The sequence below is a fragment of the Myodes glareolus genome, chromosome 13 (assembly GCF_982192425.1).
Source record: "Myodes glareolus chromosome 13, mMyoGla1.1, whole genome shotgun sequence".
Taxonomy (NCBI): domain Eukaryota; kingdom Metazoa; phylum Chordata; class Mammalia; order Rodentia; family Cricetidae; genus Myodes; species Myodes glareolus.
Window position 1 is genome coordinate 49,611,034 of NC_142038.1, and position 26,758 is coordinate 49,637,791.

General features: G+C 42.4%; 2 protein-coding genes across 2 annotated transcripts; both read right to left on the reverse strand.

Annotated features, from left to right (window-relative positions):
• Positions 1 to 11,730: 11,730 nt before the first annotated feature.
• On the reverse strand, positions 11,731 to 20,757 carry LOC125390515 (protocadherin beta-15). Its single transcript, XM_087896106.1, has one exon. The coding sequence runs from the start codon at positions 18,574 to 18,576 to the stop codon at positions 16,189 to 16,191; it is 2,388 nt and encodes a 795-aa protein (XP_087752232.1). The 5' UTR covers positions 18,577 to 20,757; the 3' UTR covers positions 11,731 to 16,188.
• On the reverse strand, positions 20,456 to 26,578 carry LOC125390514 (protocadherin beta-18-like). Its single transcript, XM_085699685.2, is given in 2 exon segments — positions 20,456 to 21,553; positions 21,555 to 26,578. Coding segments are annotated over 2 exon segments (2,394 nt in total). The 5' UTR covers positions 23,211 to 26,578; the 3' UTR covers positions 20,456 to 20,815.
• Between the last annotated feature and the right edge of the window lie 180 nt (positions 26,579 to 26,758).

Sequence of the window (26,758 nt, forward strand, 5' to 3'; positions counted from 1 at the left end):
TTTAGTACTCCAGAGGTGACTATGGTACAAGTAGCTAAAATACTTGGTAAATCATCTCTGACTCTGACATGTACTGGTGATGCTAAATCCTATCCTTGTACCTCCACCTCCTGCTCATCAGTTCTAATAATTTCCTCAATTATTTCAAATCTTTTTACCACTGTTTTTTGTAAAGCCTGATTCTCTTTACCTGTGAATATTTCTAATGATTTTACTATTTCATGTAACCTCTGGCCCTCATTTTGCAGATATGATTCCAAGGTATGAAATTTTTCCATTAATGATAACTTTTCATCATTGGATATTATTTGAATAGCATACAGAATGTCTTCCTGGAGAGATATTGTATCTGCTATCTTACCATAACTTTTTAACAGATTTTGATTATCAAATTTAAGAGCATGAATTCTTTCAGAACATTATCCAGCATCCTTTCACATGGATTGAATTTTTACATCAAATTAATGTTGCCATTTTCAATGGTATTAATTTTTTCAGCTAACTTTTGCTTTTTGATGGCATAAATCCCATCAGCTAGTTATTCGTTATTAGTTTGTAAAGACTGTGTCATTTCTAAAAGTGCCTCATTCTTCAATCTGTTATCCAGTAACCTTTTTAAAGGATATTACATGAAAAATAAAGCAAAGTTCCAGCATCAAATAAGTAGATGCATCAGAAAAACCATATAAGCCTTGCAGAATATCATCCATAGTATTAGCAAAAAGGTTGTTAAATTCCTGGATGGTGATATGGTCGGCAATTATAAAACTTTCAAATTTATTGATTTATTTATTAATCAAATGAAGTTACCTCTGTCATGAGATTTCAGTAAATTGTTGTATGTGTAACAATCTTTGTTGGTCAGTAAGTGTTGTGGTTGTGGGAATGTGGCAGAGAGATGCAACCGGTGGTGGCATGAACAGTCCTGCTCAGTCATGCCTTGGCACCTGCTTAAATACTTGCAAATATACTTGGCACCTGCTTAAATACTTGCAAATATACTTGACAAATTAAGAGCAATTAAATTTTTTCCATACACAGAGAGTTTTTTTTTTTAGTGGCCAGAATATCAGGTAACCCAGAACACGCGAGCCAGAAACACAAGCCAGAAGCTGCACAAGTCACCATGCAGCAGGGAAAGTGTCAGGGGGGAAATGTGTGTGTGAACGTGGGAAATTATCACATTGCTGCATGGCAGAGCCACCAAAGGGGTAGCTCTGCTGCGGCAGGATTTTGGTAAAAAACAAAAAACAAAAAACAAAAAAACTGCTTAGTAGGTGAAATCAAGTCAGGTAGGTGAGGGGTGGGAGACCTTGAACATTTTGAGCCAGTTCTGGTAGGTGTGGAGTCAGGATCCACATGAGTGCCAAATGAAGCATGGTTAATAAAAATTCAGAGAGCGCGCGCGAGAGAGAAACTGAGGCTCAGCCTGAAGATCTGAACAACAAAACAGCCAGCCACTGGCTCTTACCTCTACCTCTGTCTGAAATGGTGATCCTGCCTCCTGGAATCTCCGAATGAGATTGTGTCTGAGAGAATTTTCCCCCTGTTTTATACTCCTCTCTAGGGCAGAGATTAAAGGTGTGCACCACTGGTATTAAAGGCATGCACCACGCGGTTTTTATGGCAATTAGTGTGGCTCCTGGGATTAACAGTACATGTCATTGTGGCTACTGGGAATAAAGGTGTGTGTTACCATAACTTGGTCTGTAAAACTGATCAGTGAGACTGTTTTACTTTCAGATCTTCAGGCAGGCTTTATTAAAATACAACTGAAGGGGGCTGGAGTGGTAGCTCAGAGGTTAAGAGCACTAGCTGCTCTTCTAGAGGTACTGAGTTCAATTCCCAGCACTGACATGGTGGCTCACAACCATCTGTAATGAGATCGGATGCCCTCTTCTGGCATGCAGACATACATGCAGGCAGAACATTGTATATGTAATAAACAAACAAATAAATAAATATTTGAAAAAAATACAATTGAAATGTGACTCTACCTGGTCACAGTTTTCCCTCCCTTCTTTCCTTCTAGTATTTCCCCCATCTCCCCTCTCCCTCAGTCCACTCTTTCTTCATTTCTATTAAGAAAAAGGCAGACCTCCCATGGATTTCAACCAAACACGACATATCAAGTCACAGTAAAAGGAAGCATATCCAATTGTATTAAGGCTGAGCAAGGTGACCCAGTATGAGGAGTAGGGTCCCAAAAGGCAGTTAAAGAGTCAGAGACAGCTTCTGCCCCCACTTGTTAGGAGTCCAACAGGAAGACTAAGCTAAACAACTGTAACAAATATGGAGACCGCCTAGGTCAGTCCCATGCAGACTCCCTTGTTGTCAGTTCAGTCTCTGTAAGACTCGATGAGCCCAGGTTAGTTGATTCTGTGAGCTTTGTTATGGTGTCCTTGACACCTCTGGCTTATACAATTCTTTCTCTGTCTATTCTGCAGAATTCCCTGACTCCACCTAATGTTTGGCTGTGGGTCTGCATGTTTCCATCAGTTGCTAGATGAAGCCTCTCTGATGACGCTTGAGCTAGATAACTATCTGGTCACAGGTCAGTTCAGGATATGTACCCGCTATTGCTAGGAGTCTTAACTGGGGGTCTTCCTTGTAGATTCGTAGAAGATTCCCTTGCATAAGGTTTTTATTTGACTTTGAAATGTCCCCCTTTCCAGTAGTCTCTTTCAGTAACTCCCCATATGCTCCCAACCCCAAACTGCTTGCTCATGCTCCCAACCACGTCCACCCACATTCCACTCATAAAATCTCTTATTTGCTCTTTCCAGTGACATCTGGGCATGCCCCCAAGAGCCCTTCCTTCTTGTTGCCTAGTTTTTCTGGGTCTTGTAGCATAGTTATCCTTTATTTTACAGTTAATATTCTCTTAAGAGTGAGTACATACCACACTTATCTTTCTCAGTCGGGGTTATCTCACTCAGAATAATTCTTTTGTTCTTTTTTTAAATTTTTTATTGAGCTCTACATTTTTTCTCTACTCCCCTCCCTGCCTCTGTCCTCTCACCTTCAACCCTTCCCCAAGGTCCCCATGCTCCCGGTTTACTCAGGAGATCTTGTCTTTTCTACTCCCTGTGTAGATTAAATCTATGTAAGTCTCTCTTAGTGTCCTCATTGTTATCTAAATTCTCTGGGATTGTGGTTTGTAGGCTGGTTTTCTTTGCTTTATGTTTAAAAACCACTTATGAGTGAGCACATGCGATACTTGTCTTTCTGTGTCTGGGTTACCTCACTCAAAATAATGTTTTCAAGCTCCATCCATTTTCCTGCAAAATTCAAGATGCCATTATTTTTTTCTGCTGTGTAGTACTCTATTGTGTAACTGTACCACATTTTCCTTATCCATTCTTTGGTCGAGGAGCATGTAGGCTGTTTCCAGGTTCTGTCTATGACAAGCAATGCTGCTATGAACATAGTTGAGCACATGTCCATGTAGCACGATTGAGCATCCTTTGGATATATACCCCAAAATGGTATTACCGGATCTTGAGGAAGGTTGTTTCCTATTTTTCTGAGAAATCGCCACACTGACATCCAAAAGGGCTATACCAGCTTGCATTCCCACCAGCAATGCAGAAGTGTTCCCTTTTCCTCTTAACCTCTCCAGCATAAGCTGTCATTGGTGTTTTTGATCTTGGCCATTCTTACAGGTGTAAGATGGAATCTCAGAGTTGTTTTAATTTGCATTTCTCTGATGACTAAGGATGTTGAACATTTCCTTAAGTGTCTTTCAGCCATTTTAGATTCCACTGTTGAGAGTTCTCTGTTTAGGTCTGTACTCCATTTTTTTATTGGACTATGTGCCTTTTCCTCCATTTCTTTAAGGGAATTTCTCATTTTCTCTTTAAGAGTTTCAATCATTGTCTTGAAGTTATATTTTAGGTCATTTTCTTCTGTTTCATCTATATTTGGTTGTTCAGATCTTACTGTTTTAGGGTCTTTAGGTTTTACTGGGTTGTGTTGCTCTTTGTGGTGTTGCGTGTGTTCTTCCCTTTTCTACTCATCTTTTCCTTTAATAGGCGTGATTGGGGCTGTCTGAGATTCTGTTGAATAATCTTCTAGGTGCCAGTGAATCCAAAGTGCAGATGGTTGTTCCTCATGGTACAATCAGTGCCACAGTTCTAGTTACCCTGTTGGTTACTCCATGTTCCCGAAGATAGCTCAGTGCTTCTGTGCTTTGATCTGCTCTCTTGTTGTTTGTTGTCTCAGGCCTACTTTGGCTTAAGTGATTGGCTTTGACCTGTTTCCTATAAATCCTGGTCTGGATCCCCTCCTTCAGAAGTCCCTGTCTTGGAGTTTGCCCTGCAAAAGTTTCTGGCTATGTTCTACTGCTTGAAGTTACCAGCCTCAAGTGATCCCAGAACCACAGAGGACCTGGCTCAGGCTTATTCCTCAGAGGTCCCAGGCTCATGCTTGGACCCACAGAATTTCCAGGTTCCTGTCTAATCTCTTTGATGTCCCACACAAATTGCAGACCCACAGAGATCTCTGGTTCCTGCCTACTTCCTTGGAGGTCCCAGATTCATGCCCAGCCTGGCAGAGTTCCTGGCTCAGGCCTAGTTCACTCTTATGATCACATGGCCATCTCTCCCACCTGTCTCTGGCCTTAAAGGGCATGGGGAGGACCATCACAAAATAGTTTCAAGGCTGGCTCTCCCACACCAGTGCTAACAGCATTGGCTTAATTGTGTTGCCCTGGCAAGGTGCAGGGCCTGCTCTCTTGAATGTTGCAGCTGGAGGGGTTCAGGGATGGCTCTCCCACTCTTACGACTACAGAGTCAGCTCTCCCATCTGCCTGACATTGATTGGGGAGGGCATCATTGCCCCACTCCTGCCACCACAAGACAGATGAGAAGTAGAGACATCTCTCCTATGCTGACAACCTCAGAGTTGCCTCACCCATACCTACACTAGCAGGATTGGTTCCATTTTGCTGCCATGGTGAGGTGCAGGGCCCGCTCTCCTGAATGTTGAAGCTGTTAGAGTTTAAGGATGGCCTTCCTGTTCTTATGATCACAGGCCAGCTCTCCTACCGGTCTCAGATTTTGACATGCTGGGGAGCGGGCAACCCTCGCTTGCCCATGCTGTCTCATAATAGATGAGTAATGGGGACAGCACTCCCTTGTTCACTACTTTGGGGCTGGCTCACCCACACCTCCACCAACAGAGTTGCATCTATTGTGTTGTCCAAGGATGATGCAGGGTCTGCTCTCCCCAGTGTTGCAGCTGGTAGGGGGCAGGGACAACTCCTGCTTTTGTGACCTCAGGACCAGCTCTCCCACCTGCCTCAGGTGCCGATGGGTTGGGGGAGGGCATCTTTCCCTTGACTATGCTGTCACAAGACAGATGAGAAATGGGGAGAGCCCTCCTTTGCTCACATCTTTGGGTCTGGCTCACCCATACATGAACTAACAAGGTTGGCTCTATTGTGCTGCCTTGGTGAGGTGCAGGACCTGCTTTCTCAAGTGTTGCAGCTGGTGGGGGCCAGGGACAGGTCTCCCACTCTTATGACCACTGGGTCAGCTCTCCCACCTGCTCCAGGCATTAATGGGGAAGGGAAGATGAGGAATGGGGCTAGGTCTCTTATGTTCCCATCTTCAGAGTTGGCTCACCTATGCTTTTATTAACAATGTGGTCTCTGCTGTGCTGCTCAGACAAAGTACAGGTCTCACTTTCCTGTGTGTTGCAGCTGGTCAAGGGGTCAGCTCCCTCAGCATCTCAGTTCTCTCCCTTCCTCTTTCATCTCTTGAGATTTGCTTCTGTCCACAGGACCTGAGCCATTCTCTCTCTCTCCCATAAAACACCGTACTATACTTCTGCTCACTCTAATAGTGGCCTTCTGGCTGGTGCTGCAAGGTACTGGGTGGGCCCATGTTTTCTCTTTGGAGCCTGGGCTGGGAAGCCCCAGGCCTGTGTGTGCATCTCCCTGTCTCACTCAGGTCACTGTGACACAGGGCTGGGCCATGTTTCTTCATCACAAGGAGATTGTTATAGCACCCAGTCAAGCAGCATTTATCGCATTCTCTGGTTGGTGCATTTGGCTATGTTCCATGCACCCTAGTCACATGACATGGGGTGGACGCTTGGCTAAAGTTCTGCTACAGGCCAGTGTTAGAATCCCCTGCCCCTGCTCTGCTGTGTTGTGTCCGTTGACTATTTGGGCCTGGGATGGGCGGTGGCTCCTGCCTGAATGTAGCCTTCCCAGACCTGAGTGTCTGGAGGGTGCCCTCTGTGTCCATTGCCAATTCAGGTCCAGATTGTGCCAGCAGCTCCTGCTTGAATGTCTCTGGCCAGACCTAAGAGTCTGGGGGACACTCTCCGTGTCCATTGCTAATTCAGGCCAGGGTTGAGCTGCTAGCTCCTGCTTGAATGTGGCCACCAAAGCCCTGAGAGTGTGTGTGTGGGGCACCCTCTGTGTCCATCACTAATTCAGGCCTGGGTTGAGCTGGCAGATTTTTTATAATCTTGATAGGCATTTGACTATTGATTCTAACTCTCTGACTAAAGAGTAAGAAATATTTTAAGTCTTACATGTTTCTGTTTGTATGAGTTCTCGTTAGTGTATGTACTTACATTCTAAAGATAAAATACACTTCATCACATTTCTTATAGTTACATTTCTCTTTAGCATAAACCTTCATATAGATTTGAAATTATATATATAGATTTGAAAATATATATATCCTTATATTAAAGTCATTTACATCTAGTGTGAGTTCTTATATTTCATAAGGGATGCGAAGCAGCTGAATATGATATTTTTCCAGGTTTTTCCCCTCTATAAGAACTAGAAAGAGGGTCTGAGGAGATTTTTCAGTGGTTAAGTGTACTTTTTTCTCTTCCAGAGGACCTGGGTTCTATTCCTAGCACCCACATAGCAGCTCACAATCATCTGGAACTTCAGGTCCACGAGTTCTCAGCCCCTTCTTTGGCTTCTGTGGGCAGCAGTTACTTTATATGGTGCAAAGAACTACATGGAGGCAAAAACACCCAAACAATTAAAACAGAGAAAAGAAAGAGGATTTATTTATTTCACATGATTATGGATATTGAGAGGCCCACAATATGCTACACGTAATCTAGGAAACCAGCTAAACTATTAGCAAAGCTCAGTTCTAATCCAAAAGTCTGAGACTATGTGAGCTGGCTATTGGAAGTTCTGGAGTCAAAATACTGGAGTTCTACTATTCAGAGGCAGGAGAAAGCTGATGTTCCAGATGCAGAAGACAGCTGGGACAAGTTTCTCTTAGGTGAAAGTGAATCTCCTCTATCTGGACTAATGGTTCAAATTCTCATTTCTTTTAGAAATGCAGACACACCCAGGAATAATGAATGCTTTATCAGCTCTTTACATATCCCTTAATCCAGTCACCTTGGCTTTTAACACTATCCATTATGTATAGTTTCCTCTCCAATGAATACACAAAAGTATAGTATATAATGTATAGTAAAATATGAAAAATAACTGGAAGATTTGTCATATTGATCAAATCATAGAGACCTGTTTCATGTTTGTACTCACCTAGTTACGAATGGAAGATCAGAACCTACATTTTTTATAGTTGTAGAACACTTCCATTTTTCTCACTTGTGTAAATTTTAAGGAAGATTAAATAAATGTTTTCCCACATTCATATCCATAAGTCTTCTCTTCAATGATAAGTTTTACATGCACATTAGGGATATAAGAAATAAAGACTTTCTCACATTGTGTTATATCCATAGGTTACATAGGTTGATATGAGTTCTCACTTATGTCCTAATAGATATTTAACAAATAAAGGTTTTCCCCCAGTTTTTATACTCAGAATTTAATTGTTATCAAAAAAGTTGGAATGAATTTTCACTATTCTTAATTCATGTGACATTTTTTTCTCTGTGGTAGTTATATGTAGAGTGGTAGATGAAGAATTAATGCTTTTGACATCTGTATCCTCATAGTATTTGTCTCCAATGTGTTCTCTATATGACTCCGAAGATTCAAGGAACATTTAAAACATGTAAACCTCATATTGATTGAGTTTATGACCAATGTGTTATCCCATATGTGTCTTAATTGAAAAGTCAATAAATACATTTACATTCATTGATTTTTCCATTATTTCTCTCCAGTATGAGTTCTCTAGCGAACATTTTGGCTTGGAATCTGGGTGCAGGCCTATTTCTTTTCATTAATTTCATTTTATTTCTTTGCAGTTAAAAGATCCTCTATATAGCAGATATAAAAGTTTTTTGAGAGTTTTCCAATTTGATTTTATATACAAATTTTTACTACCATATGAATTCTCAAATATATCTCCTCCGTCTTATGTTGATCTTCTGTGTCACAGCAAAATGGATGAAGATCAAATGCTTAAAGCTATTTTGTATTTTATGTGAATCAATCTAATGCCAACTTAAGGTAAATTATGAAAAGAAATTACTATTTTGATCATTTCTTGAGAAAATATCCTTATGAATTATTCCGCTAACTACAACTGAAGATATAAATGAATTCTAAAAATTCATAAGCAAAAGGAAACAGAAAATTATAAACAGAGGACTAAAAACAGATTGTTTGAAAACAAAAATTAAATAGATATAGCTATAGAAGTATTGCATATTACATATAAATTGAATGACCTTTTCAAATTTAAGACAGAACCAATAATGTTGGCTAAAAAAATCAAAAACCCAATTATGCTGTTTACAGAATATTTACATTAACTGTAAATGCAGGTTAAGTCTGAAATTATGGAGAAAGATATATCATGCAAAACTAAAGAACTATGAAACTGAGTGGTTGACACTAGGGCAGAAAGCCTAGCACCGAGGACCTGTAAACTGGACTCAGCCACTGCCCTATTGCCTTTCTGTCCACCCTTCATATGACTTCAGCTCTGCAGGTCTCTGATCTGGCATAACTCTTCTCTTATCCCTTATACTCCTGCCACATCTTCAAGAGAACCAGCTTACCCAGAAACTCTCGTGCTGGGTTCTGACCATGGCAAATATCCACTGTCTAGGTTCTCTCCATCTCAGTCCCAGGAACCCACTTCCCCACCAGCCCTAGTCCAGCTCCAGCCCAGTGTTTTAGCCTAACAGCAGCAGAGCAAAGCAGGACAGTGGGGCTTTAGCCTGAGCTTCTGCTAATGGGCTAGCAATGGGGGCCCCTTGGGGTCTGGAGTTAAGCTGGGAACAGATGAATACAGTTGTCTTCCCCTGGATGTCTGCTGCCGACCTGCCCTAGAGCTGCTAGCCTCTTGCTTCTTCCTGACTTGTCAATTACCTGTCTCCAGAAACAGCTCCTCTACCCTCCTCATTGCCATTGTTCCAACTCCTGACCTGCTCCCTCTGAGCTTCCCAGCTGCCTCAACTTTCCCCTTTCCACTTCTTTGCACCCTTCCTGCCTCTCTCCACATTTCCATTTGTCCCCTGGTTCTCCTATAGCAGCCTTTCCACCACACACTCTTCACCCAAGTCTCCTGTCCTGCTCCACCCATCTCTTGTTTGACCCTCAGTCTCCCTCAGGTCTCCTCATCTCAGACAGAGCCAGGGCAATGTTGGACCATAGTTCAGCAAGCCTAACAGCTTAGCTCATTATCTTCCTTCTTTTGTATAGCTTAGTAAAGAAACAATCATAACTAAAAAAAGATAGCTATGGGATGTCTTCATCAGACAAATTTTACTATAATACAAAAGAGATACATTTCACATTGACAAATGCAAACTCATCACATTAAAACAAAACAACAAGAAAAAAACTTACCCATGTGAATCAAATAACAGATTCAAAGTGATAAGGATTAAAAAATGCTAGACTTGAGCAGAGAGATGGACAATAAATACACTACCATACTGGAAGAAATTAACACATTCTTTTTTAAAATTTATTTATTTATTTATTTATTAAAAATTTCCACCTCCTCCCCACCTCCCTTTTCCCTCCCCCTCCTCACCTCCCCTTCCCTCTCTAGTCCTTAGAGCAGTCAGGGCTCCTGCCCCGTGGGAAGTCCAAGGTCCTCCCTCCTCCATCCAGGTCTATAAAGGTGAGCATCCAAACAAACCAGGCTCCCACAAAGTCAGTCCATGTTGTAGAATCAAAACCCAGTGCCATTGTCCTTGGCTTCTCAGTCAGCCTTCATTGCCAGCCACATTCAGAGTGTCCAGTTTGATCACATGCTCCATCACTCCCAGTCTAGCTGGCCTTGGTGAGCTCCCATTAAATCAGTCCCACCGTCTCAGTGGGTGGATGCACCCCTCGTGGTCCTGACTTCCTTTTAGTAAATTATTAAACACATAGAAAATTGTGCATAAATAATATCAAAACATCTGAAACAACTTTTAGCTAATATTTATAAGTCTTCATTCTGACAAACTACAGAATGAGGGGATATTTTGTTCGTGCTATAACAAACAAAGCTTGCCTGAAGATCAGAGAAGCAGAGAAGCCAGCCACTAGTTCTTACCTTACTGAATCCCCAGACCAAATTGATGAGCCTATCTCTAGGAATCTTCAGACTGAATGCAGTGAGCTTCTGTTTCCTCCCGCCTTATATTCCTTTCTCCACCCAGCCTTATACTATCCTGTCTCTACCTCCCTAGTGCTGGGATTAAAGACGTACAACTCCCAAATGCTAGTATTAAAGGTGTGAGCCACCACTGCCCTGGCTGTGTTTCTGTTTTAGACTAGAACAATCCTGTGTAGCCCAGGTCGCCTTGAACTCACAGAGATCCATTTGCCTCTTCCTCCAGAGCGCTGGGATCAAAGGTGTGTACACCACCGCCTGGCTTCTATGGCTAACTAGAAGGTAACTGTGCACTCTGATCTTCAGATAAGCTTTATTTGTCATAGCACAAACAAAATATTACCACAACACAATGTCCATTTCTTCCAAGTGTAGATGGGGAGGTTTGCTAATATGCTCCAGAATCACCGCTGCTGTTTGACTGTTAGTGGCAACAGTCTGGAGAAAACAATACTTTGAATAAAATGATTCAATCATTTTTCAAGAACTGCAGTTACACAGAATATGTCCTCAAATAAATAATTGGGGAGTATTAAAATAGTACTCCAAAAGTACTTTGAAATCAAGTAATATACTCATAATTGACCTACCTGTCGAATAAGATGGAAACTACAAATCCAAATAGAGTGGTCATTAGAACATCAGCACCACACAGAGAAAGTATACAACTTATTCGTATTTTATGTGTTTTGATTTCAATTTGAAAAGTAAAGCATAGAGTAAATAAGAAAGCTAGCAAAAGGGAAAGCTAAATCCAAAGGAGATATGAGAAATTATAGCATAATAGTAGAATGTGTTGGAACAGAAAATAAAAAGAAATAGGCAATGTATCAAAGGGAATTCTGGCTTATTTTTAAAAAAAATCAAAGACGATGATACTCTCATATTAATGCTTATGAAAACAAGAGAGGATAAAGTACACATTATCAATATCTGTGATAAAAAGAAGAGCATCACTGTATAGCCTAAATAGATCAGAAGATAAAATTAATATTATAAATAAATAATATCTTTCAAGTATCCCATGTCTTGCATAAATTTTGAGATAAAAAATGGAGATTGCAATGCAGTCTTCGCTAAGGAAAAAATTCACCCATGGATTATTTTAATACTAAATTATATCAAATTCATAAACATAAAAGGAAAATAACCAAAACTTTTGTGAGTTACTCTTCAGTTGCTGTGATAGAAGACCATAACCAAATGAGACTGTGGGAAGAAAGTTTATTTTTGTTTATGTTTCCAGAGAGACACCATAATGGTTGGGGGTGCTACAGAAGCAGGGATCCAGAGCAAAAAGCTGACAGATTACAACTTCAACCACAAACACCAAGTGTAGAGAGAAAACTGGATGGGGTGCAGTGCTATGAACTCTTAAGCCCAACACGGTGGGACTTTCTCCAGCAGCCCCACAAAGAGCTCCACCAACCAGAGACCAAGTATTCAAATATCGGAGTTTATAGGAGACAAATTTTCATTCAAAGTATCACAAATACTTTACACAACACTTTGTTATATAGAAGAGGAAGAAACAATTGCCAAACAATTTGTGAGACAATGGAAAATTGAATGAACTGACCTAACAAGTTTGAATCTCTGGGCCTACTTCAAAACATCTCAGCATATGAGAAGACTGTTGGGATTAACCCAAGTATACCATTTAGAAAAATTGAGAGCAAGACCAAATCTAAATGTACCAGTAATAAACTTCCTTTTCCCATTTTGTATTCAAATCAACATTATTTTGAAATTTGTCATCAGTGCTTCCAAGTGTCAGGAACTACTCCTACTCATTGGCTGCTAATAACAATAGTCTGGAGAAAATAATACTTTCTTTTTTTCTAACCCATTACCAGGCATACTGGAGACTGGAAAGATGAGACAACTTGTGAAAGTTCTGTCAGTCAGAGGGTGTGCTACATGTGATCTCTGCAGTCAGTGTCACATACCTGTCTCCGTACACGAGGGAAAAGTCATTAAAAGCGTGTTAATAGAAAACCTGTTTGCCCCATTTAAAGAGGCTTCCCTGTGACTAACAACGCTGGAATTTCTCAGCACTAGTGAATGCTTTCCTGGTTGTACCTACGACTTTCTCTCCAATGCAAGCACGTCTGGCAGTGACTCTCCTGATTTTAACATGTGTTACAAAGCAATTAGGATGAAAATTTCCTCTAGTCATCCATCTCATATTTTACTATAAACAACAAGAAGAAATCAGACTGTACTTCCAACTCTTTCCCTGGAAATTTCCTTAGCCAAACATCCAAATGAATGAACGATTTTCTTCATATAATGTAAGAATAAAAGTATTAATTTTCCTTTAGCTTTCAAAATGTTCTCCCTCATTGGGGAGAGCTTGGGGGAATGGGATAATTGAGATGGAGGAAGAGTGGATATGGGAGCAGGGAAGAAGTTATCCTAACTAAGGGAGTCATTTTAGGGTTGGCTAGAGTCTTGGCTCTAGAGGGGTTCCCAGGTGTCCGAGGGGATGTCCCCAACTAGGTCCTTGGGCAACAGAGGAGAGGGTGCCTGAACTGGCCTTATTCTATAACCACACTGATGAATATCTTGCATATCACCATAGAACCTTCATCAGGCGATGGATGGAGATAGAGGCAGAGACCCACATTGGAGCACTGGACTGAGCTCCCAAGGTCCAAATGAGGAGCAGAAGGAGGGAGAACATGAGCAAGGAAGTCAGGACCATGAGGGGTGCGTCCACCCACTGAGACAATGGGACTGATCTAATGGGAACTCACCAAAGCCAGCTGGACTGGGACTGGTGGAGTATGTGATCAAACTGGACTCTCTGAATGTGACTGACCTTGAGGGCCAACTGAGATGCCAAGGACAATGGCACTGAGTTTTTATTGTACTGCATGGACTGGCCTTGTGGGAGTCTAGTCTCTTTGGATGCTCACCTTCCTAGACCTGGAGGGAGCCGGGAGGACTTTGGACTTCCCACAGAGCAGGAAAACCTGACTGCTCTTAGGACTGGAGAGGGAGGAAGAGAGGGAGTGGGGGAAGTGGGAGGGTATTGGGAGGAGGTGGAAAATTTTTAATAAAAAAAATGTTCTCCCTGCCTGGGCTCTTCCTAATAGTAACTTTAATGTCTATATTTCTCTTCATAGTTTCCTTTAAATGATTTATAAGTTCTATGTGCCAACATGTTCTATAAGCACCAAGCTCCTCAATTCCTTTTGCACCTTCATTAACATACTTGTTACTATCACATTTCTACCAAGTCTGTACAACACAATCTGAACTTTTTCTATTCTGTATCTGCAATTTCATCTGTCCTCTGACCACAGTCCAGTTTAAAATTCACTTCCATAAACACATATGGTTTATTTTTGAGGCAGGGTTTCTCTGTGTTGCAATAACTGTCCTGGAACTCACCACGTAGACCAGGCTACAGGCTACCTAGAGATCTTGCTGTCTCTGGCTCACAAGTGCTGGGATTAAAAGGTGTGTGCCACCACTACTGGCCCCACTTCCATATTTTAAGTCATTCTATCAACTTCATCTCAGTCCAGGTACCAAAATTTGTATCAGTCAGGTTTCAACCAGAGAAATAGAGACTTCAGAAAACATATCACAAGTAAGTGACTTATTCTATTGTGGGAATTTGCTAGGAAATTCAAACTCTGTATGGCAGGCAGAATATAGCAGGATGAAATAGTGAAACCACATCTTCAGTCCTTAGAAAACTTCTTCTTCTGTCCCCTCCCTCTCGGTGTGCATGTATGTTTTCAAAACAGGGTCTCACTATGTAACTCTGGCTATCCTGGTACGCACTAGTCAAGGCTGGCCTTGAACTCTTCCTAACTCTGCCTCCCAAGTGCTGGGGTTAAAGGCATGTACCACAATGCCTGGCTATTCTTCATCTCAAAGTAGACTCACCTTTGCTTTTACAAACCTTTCACTGGCCCTATCAGACCCACCCAAATGATTTAGGATACACTCCCTATTTTAAGTTTAGTTTATTGAAACCTTAATTTCATTTGTATTTTCTCTTTACAATGTAAAGTAATATTCATAGGTTCTAGGAATCAGTACTGAACAGCTTTGAGGTCATCATTTTTTAAACTATTTCTCCAAATCATTCAACAAGCCATCAACATATCCATTACTAAAAATTGTTTGACAAAATAATGTTAATTCTATAATACATTTTGTTTCAAATTCCTTATCAGTCAGAGCAATGTCTGTTATGATTCATGGCTGCACAACCCTGGCAGGTCTCCTGGTAGGTGTCAGACTGAGGCAGGTGGGAGACAGACAGATACAACATTCAGAGAGAGCTTGGATATAGAGTTTATTTAGTAGGTGTTGGGAGGGGTATAAGGATAAGGAGTTAAGCAGGGAGGAAAAAGAAAGGGGGGACAGAGAAAGAGAAGAAAGGAGGGAGGAAGGAGAGGCAAAATCTGTCTTTTCAGAAGAAGGAACAGAGAAGAGGGGAGGGAGAGAAGATTTGAGATCGCCTTGCCTTAGCTGTAGGAAGGAAGAGATTGGGAGTGGGCGGGGCTTGTCTCTTAAAGGGACAGGGTACCCAGGTGACAGGGCAGGCCAGAAGATTTATTATTCCAACATTGTCATCCAGGTGACATGGTAGGCCAGAAGATTTATTCCAACATTGTCATCATCCAAATCAAGTAGATATTGGCAATGTTATACCACCAGGAGGTAACCTGAGCCCAGAATTTGGGGTTTACATCAAGATATCCTCACTATAAGTGATAACAGCAAGAAATACATCACTGTTTCTGGAATCTATCGATTTTACAGAAACTTTCTCACCACAGACCATCTGGGAGCAGCATGCCAAGGGCTCCCATCAACTAAAGATAACAGGGAGGCTTTTATTCTTTTCTGTATTAATTTAGACAAGAAAGAAGAGGCATGGATACATTTTTCATGAAATGATATTTACAGTGAACATTAAAAAACTTGAAATTACCATGTTACTTCCTGTTGGAAAAAAGAAAACATAAACGGGATCTGGAAGAAACTTGGTATTAATGAATATGAACTCCTTCCAAAGATAACACAAAGGAGGCTCTGAACTCTTGGCAACACAAAAAACAAACACGAAAACCTATGGGCTTCCAATTTTAAAATGAAGTATGATTTAAAAGAAATCATATTTTCTTCTGTGGTGTCACACACTCAGGAATGTATTTTTTTATTTTTTGAGACTTAATATGCCATGTTCATCATACAGCCCTGGCTGAGCTTGAATTCTCTATGTAGTAAATGACCTTGAATTCCTGATAGCCTGCTGTACCTCCAAAGGCTGGAATTACAGGGTGATCCAACCTAGGGCCTCCAACAAACTGCACAAGCACTCTCCAAACTAATCTGTTCTCTTAGGCCAGGAAATGTACTTTTAAAATTAGACTTGTGTTCATTAGAAGAGATTCACATCCTTTGGGAGAGAGTATGGCAAATTCAATCAGGAACATGAAGTGCCCTGATAGAAAATGCTCAGTAACAACAGAACTGGAAAAATACTTACACAGTGAACGCTAGAAAACAAATGGTAACATTAGTTAAACTAGCAGAGAAATGAAAACACAAACACAATTAAACATTGCTACCAAATTTGAAAAGAAAATGCAAAATCAAAAGAGAATTAGTTACACAGCGAGTGAAACGTGAAGTTTCACATGCCTAAAATACTCGGGAAGGGTGGATTATCTCCTAATTGCCCATCAGAGTTTTGGTCTAGAATATTGGTAAACACCGGCTTCATGAATCTGAACTCATTACTATGAGAGTCTCCGGTCAGACAAACCTCATACTGGTAGCTCTGGGACAGGGTCCCCGCACCGCTGACATCTACCAGGTGGCCAGGAAAGTGTCCTTCAGGCATAGAGCAGCCACCCAGAGAGGTCGCCCTGGCCCTCCTGCACAGCCTCACCCCCACGAACAGCAACACAGACAAGAGGAAGAGCGAAGACACAGATGCCAAGGCAATGACCAGGTACAGCGTGAGCAGGTCTTCATTGTAGCCTGTGACGTCGCGAGCCTCCTCAGGCAGAGGCAGGTAGGGTTGAGAGAAGCCATCCACCAGCAGCACATGCAGATTGACACTGGCAGAGCGCTGAGGATCGCCATTGTCCTTGACCAGCAGCAGCAGCCTGTGCTTGGGTGCATCGCGCTCACTCAGCAGCCTGGAGGTGCGCACCTCGCCATTGTGAGCCCACACGTTGAACAGCCCTGGCTCCGTGGCCTTCAGCAGCTGGAACGACAGCCAGGCGTTCTGTCCAGAGTCTCTGTCCACCGCCACGACCTTCGTGACCAGGTAGCCAGGTTCCGCCGCCCTGGGCAGCAGCTCTGTGAAGGGCGCAGAGGCGTTCTGCAGCGGGTAGAGCACGAAGGGCGCATTGTCGTTGGCGTCCAGCACCTGCACGCGCACCAGCGCTTGGCTGCTGAGCGCGGGCGAGCCTTGGTCTTTGGCACCCACGCGGAACTCGAAGCTCTGCAGGGACTCGTAGTCCAGCGCCCTGAGGGCGAACACCTGTCCGTTATCGGCATTGATGGAGATGAGCGAGGAGAGGGGCAGCTGCGGGTCGTGGGTGGGCAGCATTGAGTAGGTGATGTGGGCATTGGAGCCTGAGTCTGAGTCTGTGGCGCTGATGGTGCCTATGTGCAGGGCGGGGCTGTTGTTCTCTTGGACAAACAGTGTGTAGGAGCTTTGAGTGAAGGCGGGGGCGTTGTCGTTGACGTCAGAGACCTGCACTGTTATGGTGTGCTGGGTTGAGAGCCTGGGTGTGCCCAGGTCGGTGACTGTGATGGTGATGTTGTACTCAGCTCTGCTCTCTCTGTCTAACCCGCTCTCTGTCATCAGTCTATAGAAGTTTTCAACAGAAGGTTCCAGTACAAAAGGAATACCATCTTGGATGGAACAAATTGTCTTTCCATTTTCCCCAGAGTCTCGGTCCCGAATTCGAAATAGAGCCACTTCTGTCTCTGGTGAGTTTTCTGGGATGGGGCTGGTGAGCGACGAAACAGTTAGTTCTGGGTAATTATCATTGACATCCATCACCTGAATAGAAACAGAACATTTCCCAGAAAGCCCTCCGCCATCAGATGCCTCTATGTCTATTTCATATGAAGATGCTGTCTCGAAGTCCAGTGTTTTAATTAGTCGCACTTCTCCTGACAGGGCGTCTAGCTCAAAAGTTTTACTCATCTCCTGAGAACGATGAAAAAACGAATACGATACTTCTCCGTTTGTCCCAGTATCTAAATCCTTGGCTGAGACCTTAGCAACCAGGGAACCCACGGGGCTGCTCTCTAGGATCTGCACCTGATAGAGCGCCTGTGCAAACTTAGGAGCATTGTCATTGACATCCAAGACAATAATCCGGATTTGTGAGGTGCCAGTCCTGGGCGGAGACCCTCCATCCAGCGCAGTCAGAGTTAATCTGAACTCTGCCTGCTCCTCGCGGTCAAGCTCTTTGTCCAGCACCAGCTCTGGGTATTTCCTCCCATCACCTCGGTCTCGGGTGGAAACATGGAAATGGGAATTGGTACTGAGGCTATAGTTCTGAATGCTGTTGTTGCCCACATCCAAATCCTGAGCGCTTTTAAGTAGAAACACAGAACCAACAGAGCTAGCCTCCACGATTTTCACCGTCATTTCTCTCTCAGGAAACTTGGGAGAATGATCATTTATGTCTCCCACTTGTAGCGCAGCTCGAAATATTTCCAGTGGTTTTTTCAGTAACACTTGGAAATGTGTGACACAGGGCTCAGTGGGGCCGCACAGTTCCTCCCGGTCCAAATTTTCATTTAATATTAGCTTCCCAGTCTGTAGATCAAGCTGTAAGCGGGACTCGTTATCCTCTGAGACCACCTGGGCTCCTCTAGCAGCCAGCTCCGCAACTCCCAGCCCTAGGTCCTTGAGTAGATCAGCTAAAAACGTGCCCCTGGGTGTTTCCTCCAAAACAAAGTAATGGCGGGGCTCCCAGCCTGCCCCAACCACTCCCAATAAGAGAAAGATCAACAGAACTTGCCTTTGTTTGTGCTCCTTTCCCATCTTCATCTTTGCTTCGGCACCCAGGGTGCAAGGGCGCCCAGACAGCAGTCGATCTGTCAGTTTATAGTCTGTTCCGAAGTGTAGGTCGGCAGCATTCTCTGGAGACTTAATGGTTTGAGCTCTGTCTAAGGTCTTTTTTTAGCCAGAGAGAGACCTGAAGAAGCATTTCCCCCTCTTCCGCGGTCATTCTTTTTTAAACCTTAGCCTGCAGCGCCACCATGCGTTGTTTTTGCTTCTCAACAAATCGCTACATGGTTCCATTCTTTTTATGTAGTCTATTTCAGTTGTCAGAAGTTAGAAAATATATTCAATCACGAAATTAATGTTATTTTGATTGTTCAGTCCTTCACTAAGCAAAAGGAATTCTTGTTATTAATGTGTCAGATTCTGAAAAATACACGAGTAAACAACCCAGATATACTGCCTCCCTACTAGAAACCCTGTAACTTATGCTGGGACACTCTAGGGGAAACTAAGAATGAAAGAAGACATAGAACTGATTGATCAGTCATCTTGTAAAACTAGTAACATATAGACATGCAATTTCAAATTCAGTATAAAGTGGGTTCAATACTTCGGGGCTTCTTTGTAAGTGTATGTCTTCCAGGTAACACGATTGTGGTTCACATTGGTTGATTTTTCATAAAGGAAAAAAAATCTACATGTTAGATCCAGTTTATGATACACTTTCTACACATTTCCAGGAACTTAAAATTTTATAAAACTTTTCGCCTAGGGGAAAACTAAATGAAAGCAGTTCTTACCCCATTCTTTCTCTCTGGTGTTTTTCATCACAGGTACTGTAAATGAATATGTTTGAATATTTCTTTCGGGTACCCTGTAAGAACTTCAGCATTGTTTGCTTCACTGCTGCATCCCAACATCTAAAATAATTCTTGTTACAGAGAAGATGTTTAAATCATCATGGAATAAAGCACACAATTGTGTGGATTTTTCTCCCATTGTAGATGCTTCTTACTTTGTTGAGAACCTAACTCATTTTATAAAAAGCTGAATGAACAAGACAACATCTTCCTACTCTATATCCTTTCAGTAGTCACTTGAATAACACAGCGTGTCTAAACCATCTTTCTCTTAAAGGAAAAACATCGTGGTTTTCCCTAACTAAAGAGAGTCTTTACTGGCTCTGATCTCAAGAACTTGCCTCAGTTTCCTGAGATTACCACCACTTCTGACTTCAAAATTACCCATTTTGACAAAGACTTCACATTCCCTTTTCATGTTTCTGTAATAGTTTACCAAGCTTTTGGATGTGTTATAGTAGCATGCACAATTCAAAGAAAATACAAATTTAATAGACAAGAATTTCTCAGTTGGATTAGAAAAGTCCATTAAAAGAGCACATCTTAGTTTTCTGTCCCCAGCCCCATTGGGGATTACTGACAAGAATGTCTTTCACAGGACCACTTGTCTGTTTCCTTTTTTTCCTCTCTCAGAGGTGTGGCTTCTGGTATGTCCCCAAAAGATGACATCACTTTCTTGCTTCATTCCTAACAGAAAGACTAGCACGCATTTGGTTTCTAAAGTGATTATAAAAGTAAACAGGACCAGACTGGCTCAGTTTAGGTTAGCAATGCCCATCACTCTGTCCAACTGTCTGAAACATAGAGGAACCTCAGTTGTACAAAACAAATCCAGCTTTGGCCCTATACCTATGCTGAAGAGAGATATTTTCAGAAAACGTGAGGTGGGCTAGCCAGATGTCACGGGAGGGATCTGGCACTTAACAAGTCTTGAGATATCTAAAAACATTTTAACAATATTTATATGTATTACATATTGGATGTTCATATGAAGACAATAAAAGCCTTGATACTTCAGAGATTTTGTCTTTCCCAATTAATACTGTTGTACAACAAAATCATGCATGTTCAGATACTCTATTTGAGATAGGAAAGCATAATGTTGGGCAGAAAATACACTGATAATTCATGACATCTTTATCGCATTTCAAAAGTTCGAGAATGTTTCTGGACAACAGTCAATAAAATGAAAGTGAGCATTTTCAAATCAATAATGATTCATGTTGACAATCTGACAAGTTGAAGAAACACTGACTCAGGAATGAACAAAGTTCTCTGTCTTTACCAAAAGTGATTTTGTAAAACAGACTAACCTGTAACAGTATGCAAGGAGCTAGAAATTCCTTATGAAGATAAAACAGTGGGAAACAAGAATGTTTAGAAAGAGTGAACGCTCATCCGAAACCATCTGCAATGGATTCTTAATTGTATCCAAAACCATTCACAGAAGTAGAGTTCTCTTCCATGAAATTCACAACCTCATGGTTGGGAGACACAGATTTTAGGAATTGAAAATCTTTGGTATCTGACACTCCAGTCAGACACACCTCATACTGGTAGCTCTGGGACAAGGTACCCGCTCCGCTCACGTCCACCAGGTGTCTAGGAAAGTGTCTCTCAGGCACAGAGCAACCACCCAGAGAAGCCGCCCGGGCCCTCCTGCACAGCCTCATTCCAATGAACAGCAGCACAGACAAAAGGAAAAGCGAAGACACAGACGCCAAGGCAATAACCAGGTAGAGCGTAAGCAAGTCGTCATCGTTCTGCGTGGAGTCGAGCGCCACCTCAGGCAGAGGCAGGTAGGGCTGAGAGAAGCTATCCACCAGCAGCACAAGCAGAGTGACACTGGCAGACCTTGGAGGATCGCCATTGTCCTTGACCAGCAGCAGCAGCCTGTGCTTGGGCGCATCGCGCTCACTCAGCAGCCTGGAGGTGCGCACCTCGCCATTGTGAGCCCACACGCTGAACAGCCCTGGCTCCGTGGCCTTGAGCAGCTGGAACGACAGCCAGGCGTTCTGTCCAGAGTCTCTGTCCACTGCCGCCACCTTGGTGACCAGGTAGCCAGACTCTGCCGCCCTGGGCAGCAGTTCTGTGAAGGGCGCAGAGGCGTTCTGCAGCGGGTAGAGCACAAAGGGTGCATTGTCGTTGGTGTCCAACACCTACCTGCACGCGCACCAGTGCCTGGCTACTGAGTGCGGGCGAGCCTTGGTCTGTGGCCCCCACGCAGAACTCGAAGGTCTGCAGGGTCTCGTAGTCCAGCGCCCTGAGTGTGAACAGCTGTCCGCTGTTGGCATTGATGGAGATGAGTGAGGAGAGGTCCAGCTGCGGGTCTTGGGTGGGCAGCAGCGAGTAGGTGATGTGGGCATTGGAGCCTGAGTCTGAGTCTGTGGCGCTGATGGTGCCTATGTGCAGGGCGGGGCTGTTGTTCTCGTGGACAAACAGGGTGTAGGAGCTTTGATTGAAGGAGGGGGAGTTGTCGTTGACATCAGACACCTGCACTGTTATGGTGTGCTGGGTTGTGAGCCTGGGTGTGCCCATGTCAGTGACTGTGATGGTGACGTTGTACTCAGCTCTGCTCTCTCTGTCCAGTGTATTTTCTGTTACTAGAGTGTAGAAATTTTTGAAAGTAGGTTTCAAGAGAAAAGGAAGATTGTCTTGAATTGAGCACAACATTCGGCCATTGTCTTCCGAGTCTTGGTCTCTCACACTGAAAACAGCGACCACCATTTCTGACAGGCAGTTTTCGGGAATGGGGCTCATAAGAGACGTAAAGACTATTTCTGGCGGGTTGTCATTCACGTCTATAACTTGAACAATAATGACTGATTTTCCAGAGAGACTCCCACCGTCAACAGCTTGAACATTTATTGTATAAGACTGAATTACCTCAAAATCTAGGGGTGCTTTCAAATGGACTTCACCAGAAACTGGATGAATTTTGAATGTTTTCCATACATCTTTAGAGACATGAGAAAATGAATAAGATATTTCTCCATTTACCCCTGTGTCCAAATCTGTAGCCGACACCTTGGTTACCAGTGAGTCCACAGGGCTGTTCTCTGGTACTTGAACCTCATACAGCATTCTTTCAAACTCAGGGGCATTGTCATTAACATCTACAACCACAACTTGAATCAGTGCCGTCGCTGACCTGGGCAGGGACCCACCATCCAGGGCTGTTAGTATTAAACTAATTGAAGGCTCCTTTTCTCTGTCCAGAGAGCCATCCAGTACCAACTCTGGGTATTTTCTTCCCTTACCACTGTCTTTTAACGTAAGGTAGAAATAGGGGTTGGGGCTTATTGTATAGTTTTGGACACCATTCATTCCTACATCTAAGTCCTGAGCACTAGCCATTTGGAATGAGCTTCCTGGACTAGCCCCTTCTGAAATATTTAGAAATATGAGTTTCTCTAGGAACATGGGAGTATGGTCATTTATGTCTTCAACCAAGAGCTCAGCCTGAAAAAATTGCAAAGGATTTTCCACTAACACCTGGAAATGCAATATACAGGGTTCACTGGTACCACAGAGTGCCTCCCTGTCCAGTTTTTTATTCAAGAGCAAGTTTCCGGTCTCAGGTTCTAACCACAAATAAGGCTGATAATCATCAAATATAACTCTGGCTCCCCGTGCAGCCAGGTCTCCCACACCCATATCTTTAATTATATTGGCTATAGAGGAGCCAGTCTCCATTTCTTCTGCCACAGAATAGCTCCAGGTCTCGGAAAGAGCCAAAGACCCTTCCAGGAAAATAAAATAAAGCAGCACTTGCCTTATATGCTGAACAGCTCTCCTCACTCCTGGCTCCATCATTGCTTAGACAAGATGCTTTTCTGCTGTTCTCTTTCCGGTCAGTCTCTGGTAGCTCAGAGGGTGGTTTTGCTCATCTAGACCTTTGGGAATTTGTAGATGTGCAGTCCTTTCAGGACGGTCTTGTCAGTGCTCCACCCTTTCAGAAAGCCGGCTGCTGTTTCATCTGATGCTTTCACTTCCGCTGGTCAAGGGAAAACTGAGCTGCAGTTAGGAAACGGTCTCCCATCTTATCCTGCAGCGCCACCATGTGACTATGTCAGGAGTTGACAAAGCCGAATAGGTTTGAGACAATAAACTATTTTATTGAATGTGTTGGTTAACGAAACTAAATTATATGTTCTTCTTTATTCCCATCTCCATTTCTGAGTTGGAGCTCTTGTGAGTAACACAATAAATTACTCTCCAATAGAACTGTGCTGGTGAAATGGTTTAAAAATAGAATCCTTGTTTCTAACAGTTCCTGGTCTCTCCTTGAAGACAACAATAAAACGAAAGATAGTTCAAAGGGCTCCCATGTCAATGACTTTACAAAGATGAGCAAGAGATTCTTAGGAAAATTGAAAATGGCAACCTAGAGATCTCTCCTAGTCATTATTAGATGCTCTTAGAAAAGGCTGGAAAGGTGTGTTTATGCACTTGAAATTGAGTCTAGTATGTGCAAATGGTTGTTTGGGGAAGTTGGATACTTTGGGTTAGGTAAATGGTACTGTTTCCATAGGAATTCTCACAGGAGACCCGTCTGACTGCAGTAGAAAATACACACTCAGTATAGAATAGAGTATGATGTGTCCAGATTCTGACATAAAAAACTGTGAAGCAGGACTTCGCTAATTTGCACATTCAGGGCTTCCAAAGGCATGGCTCCAAGTGTTTTATTTATCTATTCCATGATTTTCTCAGTGATTTTATTAAGTACATACTTGAGATAGTAATGTGGTAAGTATGAGGGAGTGAATGATAATCAGGAAGAAGCTATTTCAGCTATGAAAAGGGGAGAAAGAAAGAAATGAACACTTCACATGAAGCATAATGGCTGTCTTGATGAGGAAGGCTCATGCTAATATAAGATCATAGAAGAGAATCAACTAACCAAAGTTTGGAGGTGGATAAAAGGCTTTCCTGGAGAAAGTGTATTCTAAACTGATACATGAGAAATAAGTGGAAGAAATCTAAACAAAAATTCCATTTGGCTGGGCTGGAGGCCTAGCTCAGTGGTAAGAAAGCACATGCGTATCCCTGGTCTTCAGGAAGGTAAAAACGTGACATTACAAATCTAAAATGAAAGGCAGGTTCCAAAAGAGCTGAAATAAGATCATGGCAATGGCTCATAACAGGAGAAGTTTGGTAAAAGCTGAAATTGGAAAAGCAAGCAAAGAATTTATAAGGCACGTCAGTGGAAATGCAAGAACGTCGAAGTTTTCTGAACAGAAGAGTAATATAATCCAGGTTTTATTTTTTAAAAGATAAACATATTTCAGAGTTGAGAATAAACAAGGAAGAAATTATGTATTTAAAAACTAAATAAAAAAATAAAAAGAAGAGAAAAAACTGGACACAGGTAAGAGCTTGTTGCAATAATAGAGGTAGGTGATGATGGTGGCATCAACTGAAAATGCAGTAATGCATTTGTACCCACACTATGTGATAATACAGGATGAAGTGATAGATCAGTCATACGAGAGTGTTATAGTGAGGAAATATTACTTCATTTACAAGATTTAAGTATCATATGATATTAGTGCTGTTAACTGGTGGTGTAAACAGAAAGAAGATATGGAAGAGGGATATGCATGGAAGGGGAACAAATTTCAGTTTAGGGGAAGGGAAAATTTTAGCTTAAAACCCATGTAGGACATTAAAAATTTTCAAGATTTATCTCTAGAACATGAATTGACTTTTTGGAGTCCTTTCCATATGGAGGGATTCCTTCCTACTCCTAGATAACATTGACCCTGCCTCAATGTGATATGACAGACTTTGTTGACTCCCCATGGAGGCCTTACCCATTCTGAGGAGTGTTTGGGGTTGAGGTGGGGAGAAGGTGGTGGGAACAGGAGGGGAGGGAGAACAGGGATTGGTATGTAAAATAAAAAAGGTTTTTTTTTTAAAAAAAAATTTTAAAATGTGAGTTGGAAAAAAAGCAAGAAACAACAACAACAAAGTTTAAGGTGAGTCGGGCAGTGATGGGACACCTTTAATCCCAGCACTCGGGAGGCAGAGGCAGGCGGGTCTCTGAGTTTGAGGCCATGGTCTACAGAGCAAGTCCCAGGACAGGCTCTAAAAAGCTACAGAGAAACCCTGTCTTGAAAAAAAAACTTTAAGGTTAACACAGAACACCCCTATAGCCACACACATGATCTTCCACCATATAAATGAAACTGAGGAAAGAATTGAGCTTCGATGATGAATTTGGGGTTTATTGACATAATTGGTGTTTGAAACCAAGAAAATAATAAAACACAGCTTAAGGATGCTGTGTTTGGGGGATGTAGTTCAGTGGTACAGTGCTTCCTTTGCACACACAAAGGCCTTTTATCTGTCCTTGCATTCACTTCTGGAGAGTCCTGTTTGGGGGGCAAGCAAGAGAGGAGAGACTATGCAGTCATAGGAGACTACCACTTCTAGAAAATACTTGTGGTCCGATGTTGATATTCTAGAGTAGAAATGACTGTGGAATCAGGCCTCTATGATACACAGTTCAGAAGCCAAGGCCTGGGAATCATCAGTTTGAACCCGGTCTGGGCCACACTGTGAGACTTTATCAGGAGAGGAGGAGAGAAGGAATGTGGCTAGAGGCTAGAAACAAAGACACACCAAACTCCTAAACCACATCTGTGGCAAGGTTTGGGTCCATAAAGATAAAATCTATTTATACTGCTTCTTCCCTGTAACCTTTATTAATTAAAACTAAAATGATGTCAAGTTTGTTCAATCTTCTCCTTTGATGACTCTATAAAAAAAAACAGGATAGAATGGCTTGCTAACTTCTGTCAGCACATTGAAGGTTTCTTATTTTACATTGCTTCTACTGAGAAACACAGATCAGACTGGACAGTGTAATCATCATGTATTGAATTTAAATTGCTATTTCTTGCAGTTTTTTGGTTTTCTGAAATCCCACTATGATGTTTATATAGACACAAACATCTCTGTAATGTTTCCTTTTAGATTTACAGCGATCGCTTAGATTTGTTTGCTGATATTTCATTAATTCTAGAAATCCCCCAGTCTTTATTTCTTCAGATTCTGTTCTGGTTAAAATTTGTTCATCTCTCTTGCTGGGCAGTGGTGGTGCAAACCTTTAACCCCTGTACTCAGGAACCTGAGTTCAAGGCTAGCCTGGTCTGTAGAACAAGTTCCAGGATGGCCAGGTCTTCACAGAGAAACTCTGTCCTAAAAAACTAAGAGGGGGGGGAGGGAGAGAGAGAGACAGAGACAGAGACAGAGACAGCCAGACACACACACACACACACACACACACACACACACACACACAGAGAGGGAGAGAGAGAGAGAGAGAGAGAGAGAGAGAGAGAGAGAGAGAGAGA

Excerpts from the sequence above, each read along its gene's own strand:
- LOC125390515 (XM_087896106.1), bottom strand. The coding sequence starts at position 18,576 with ATGAAGATGGGAAAGGAGCACAAACAAAGGCAAGTTCTGTTGATCTTT.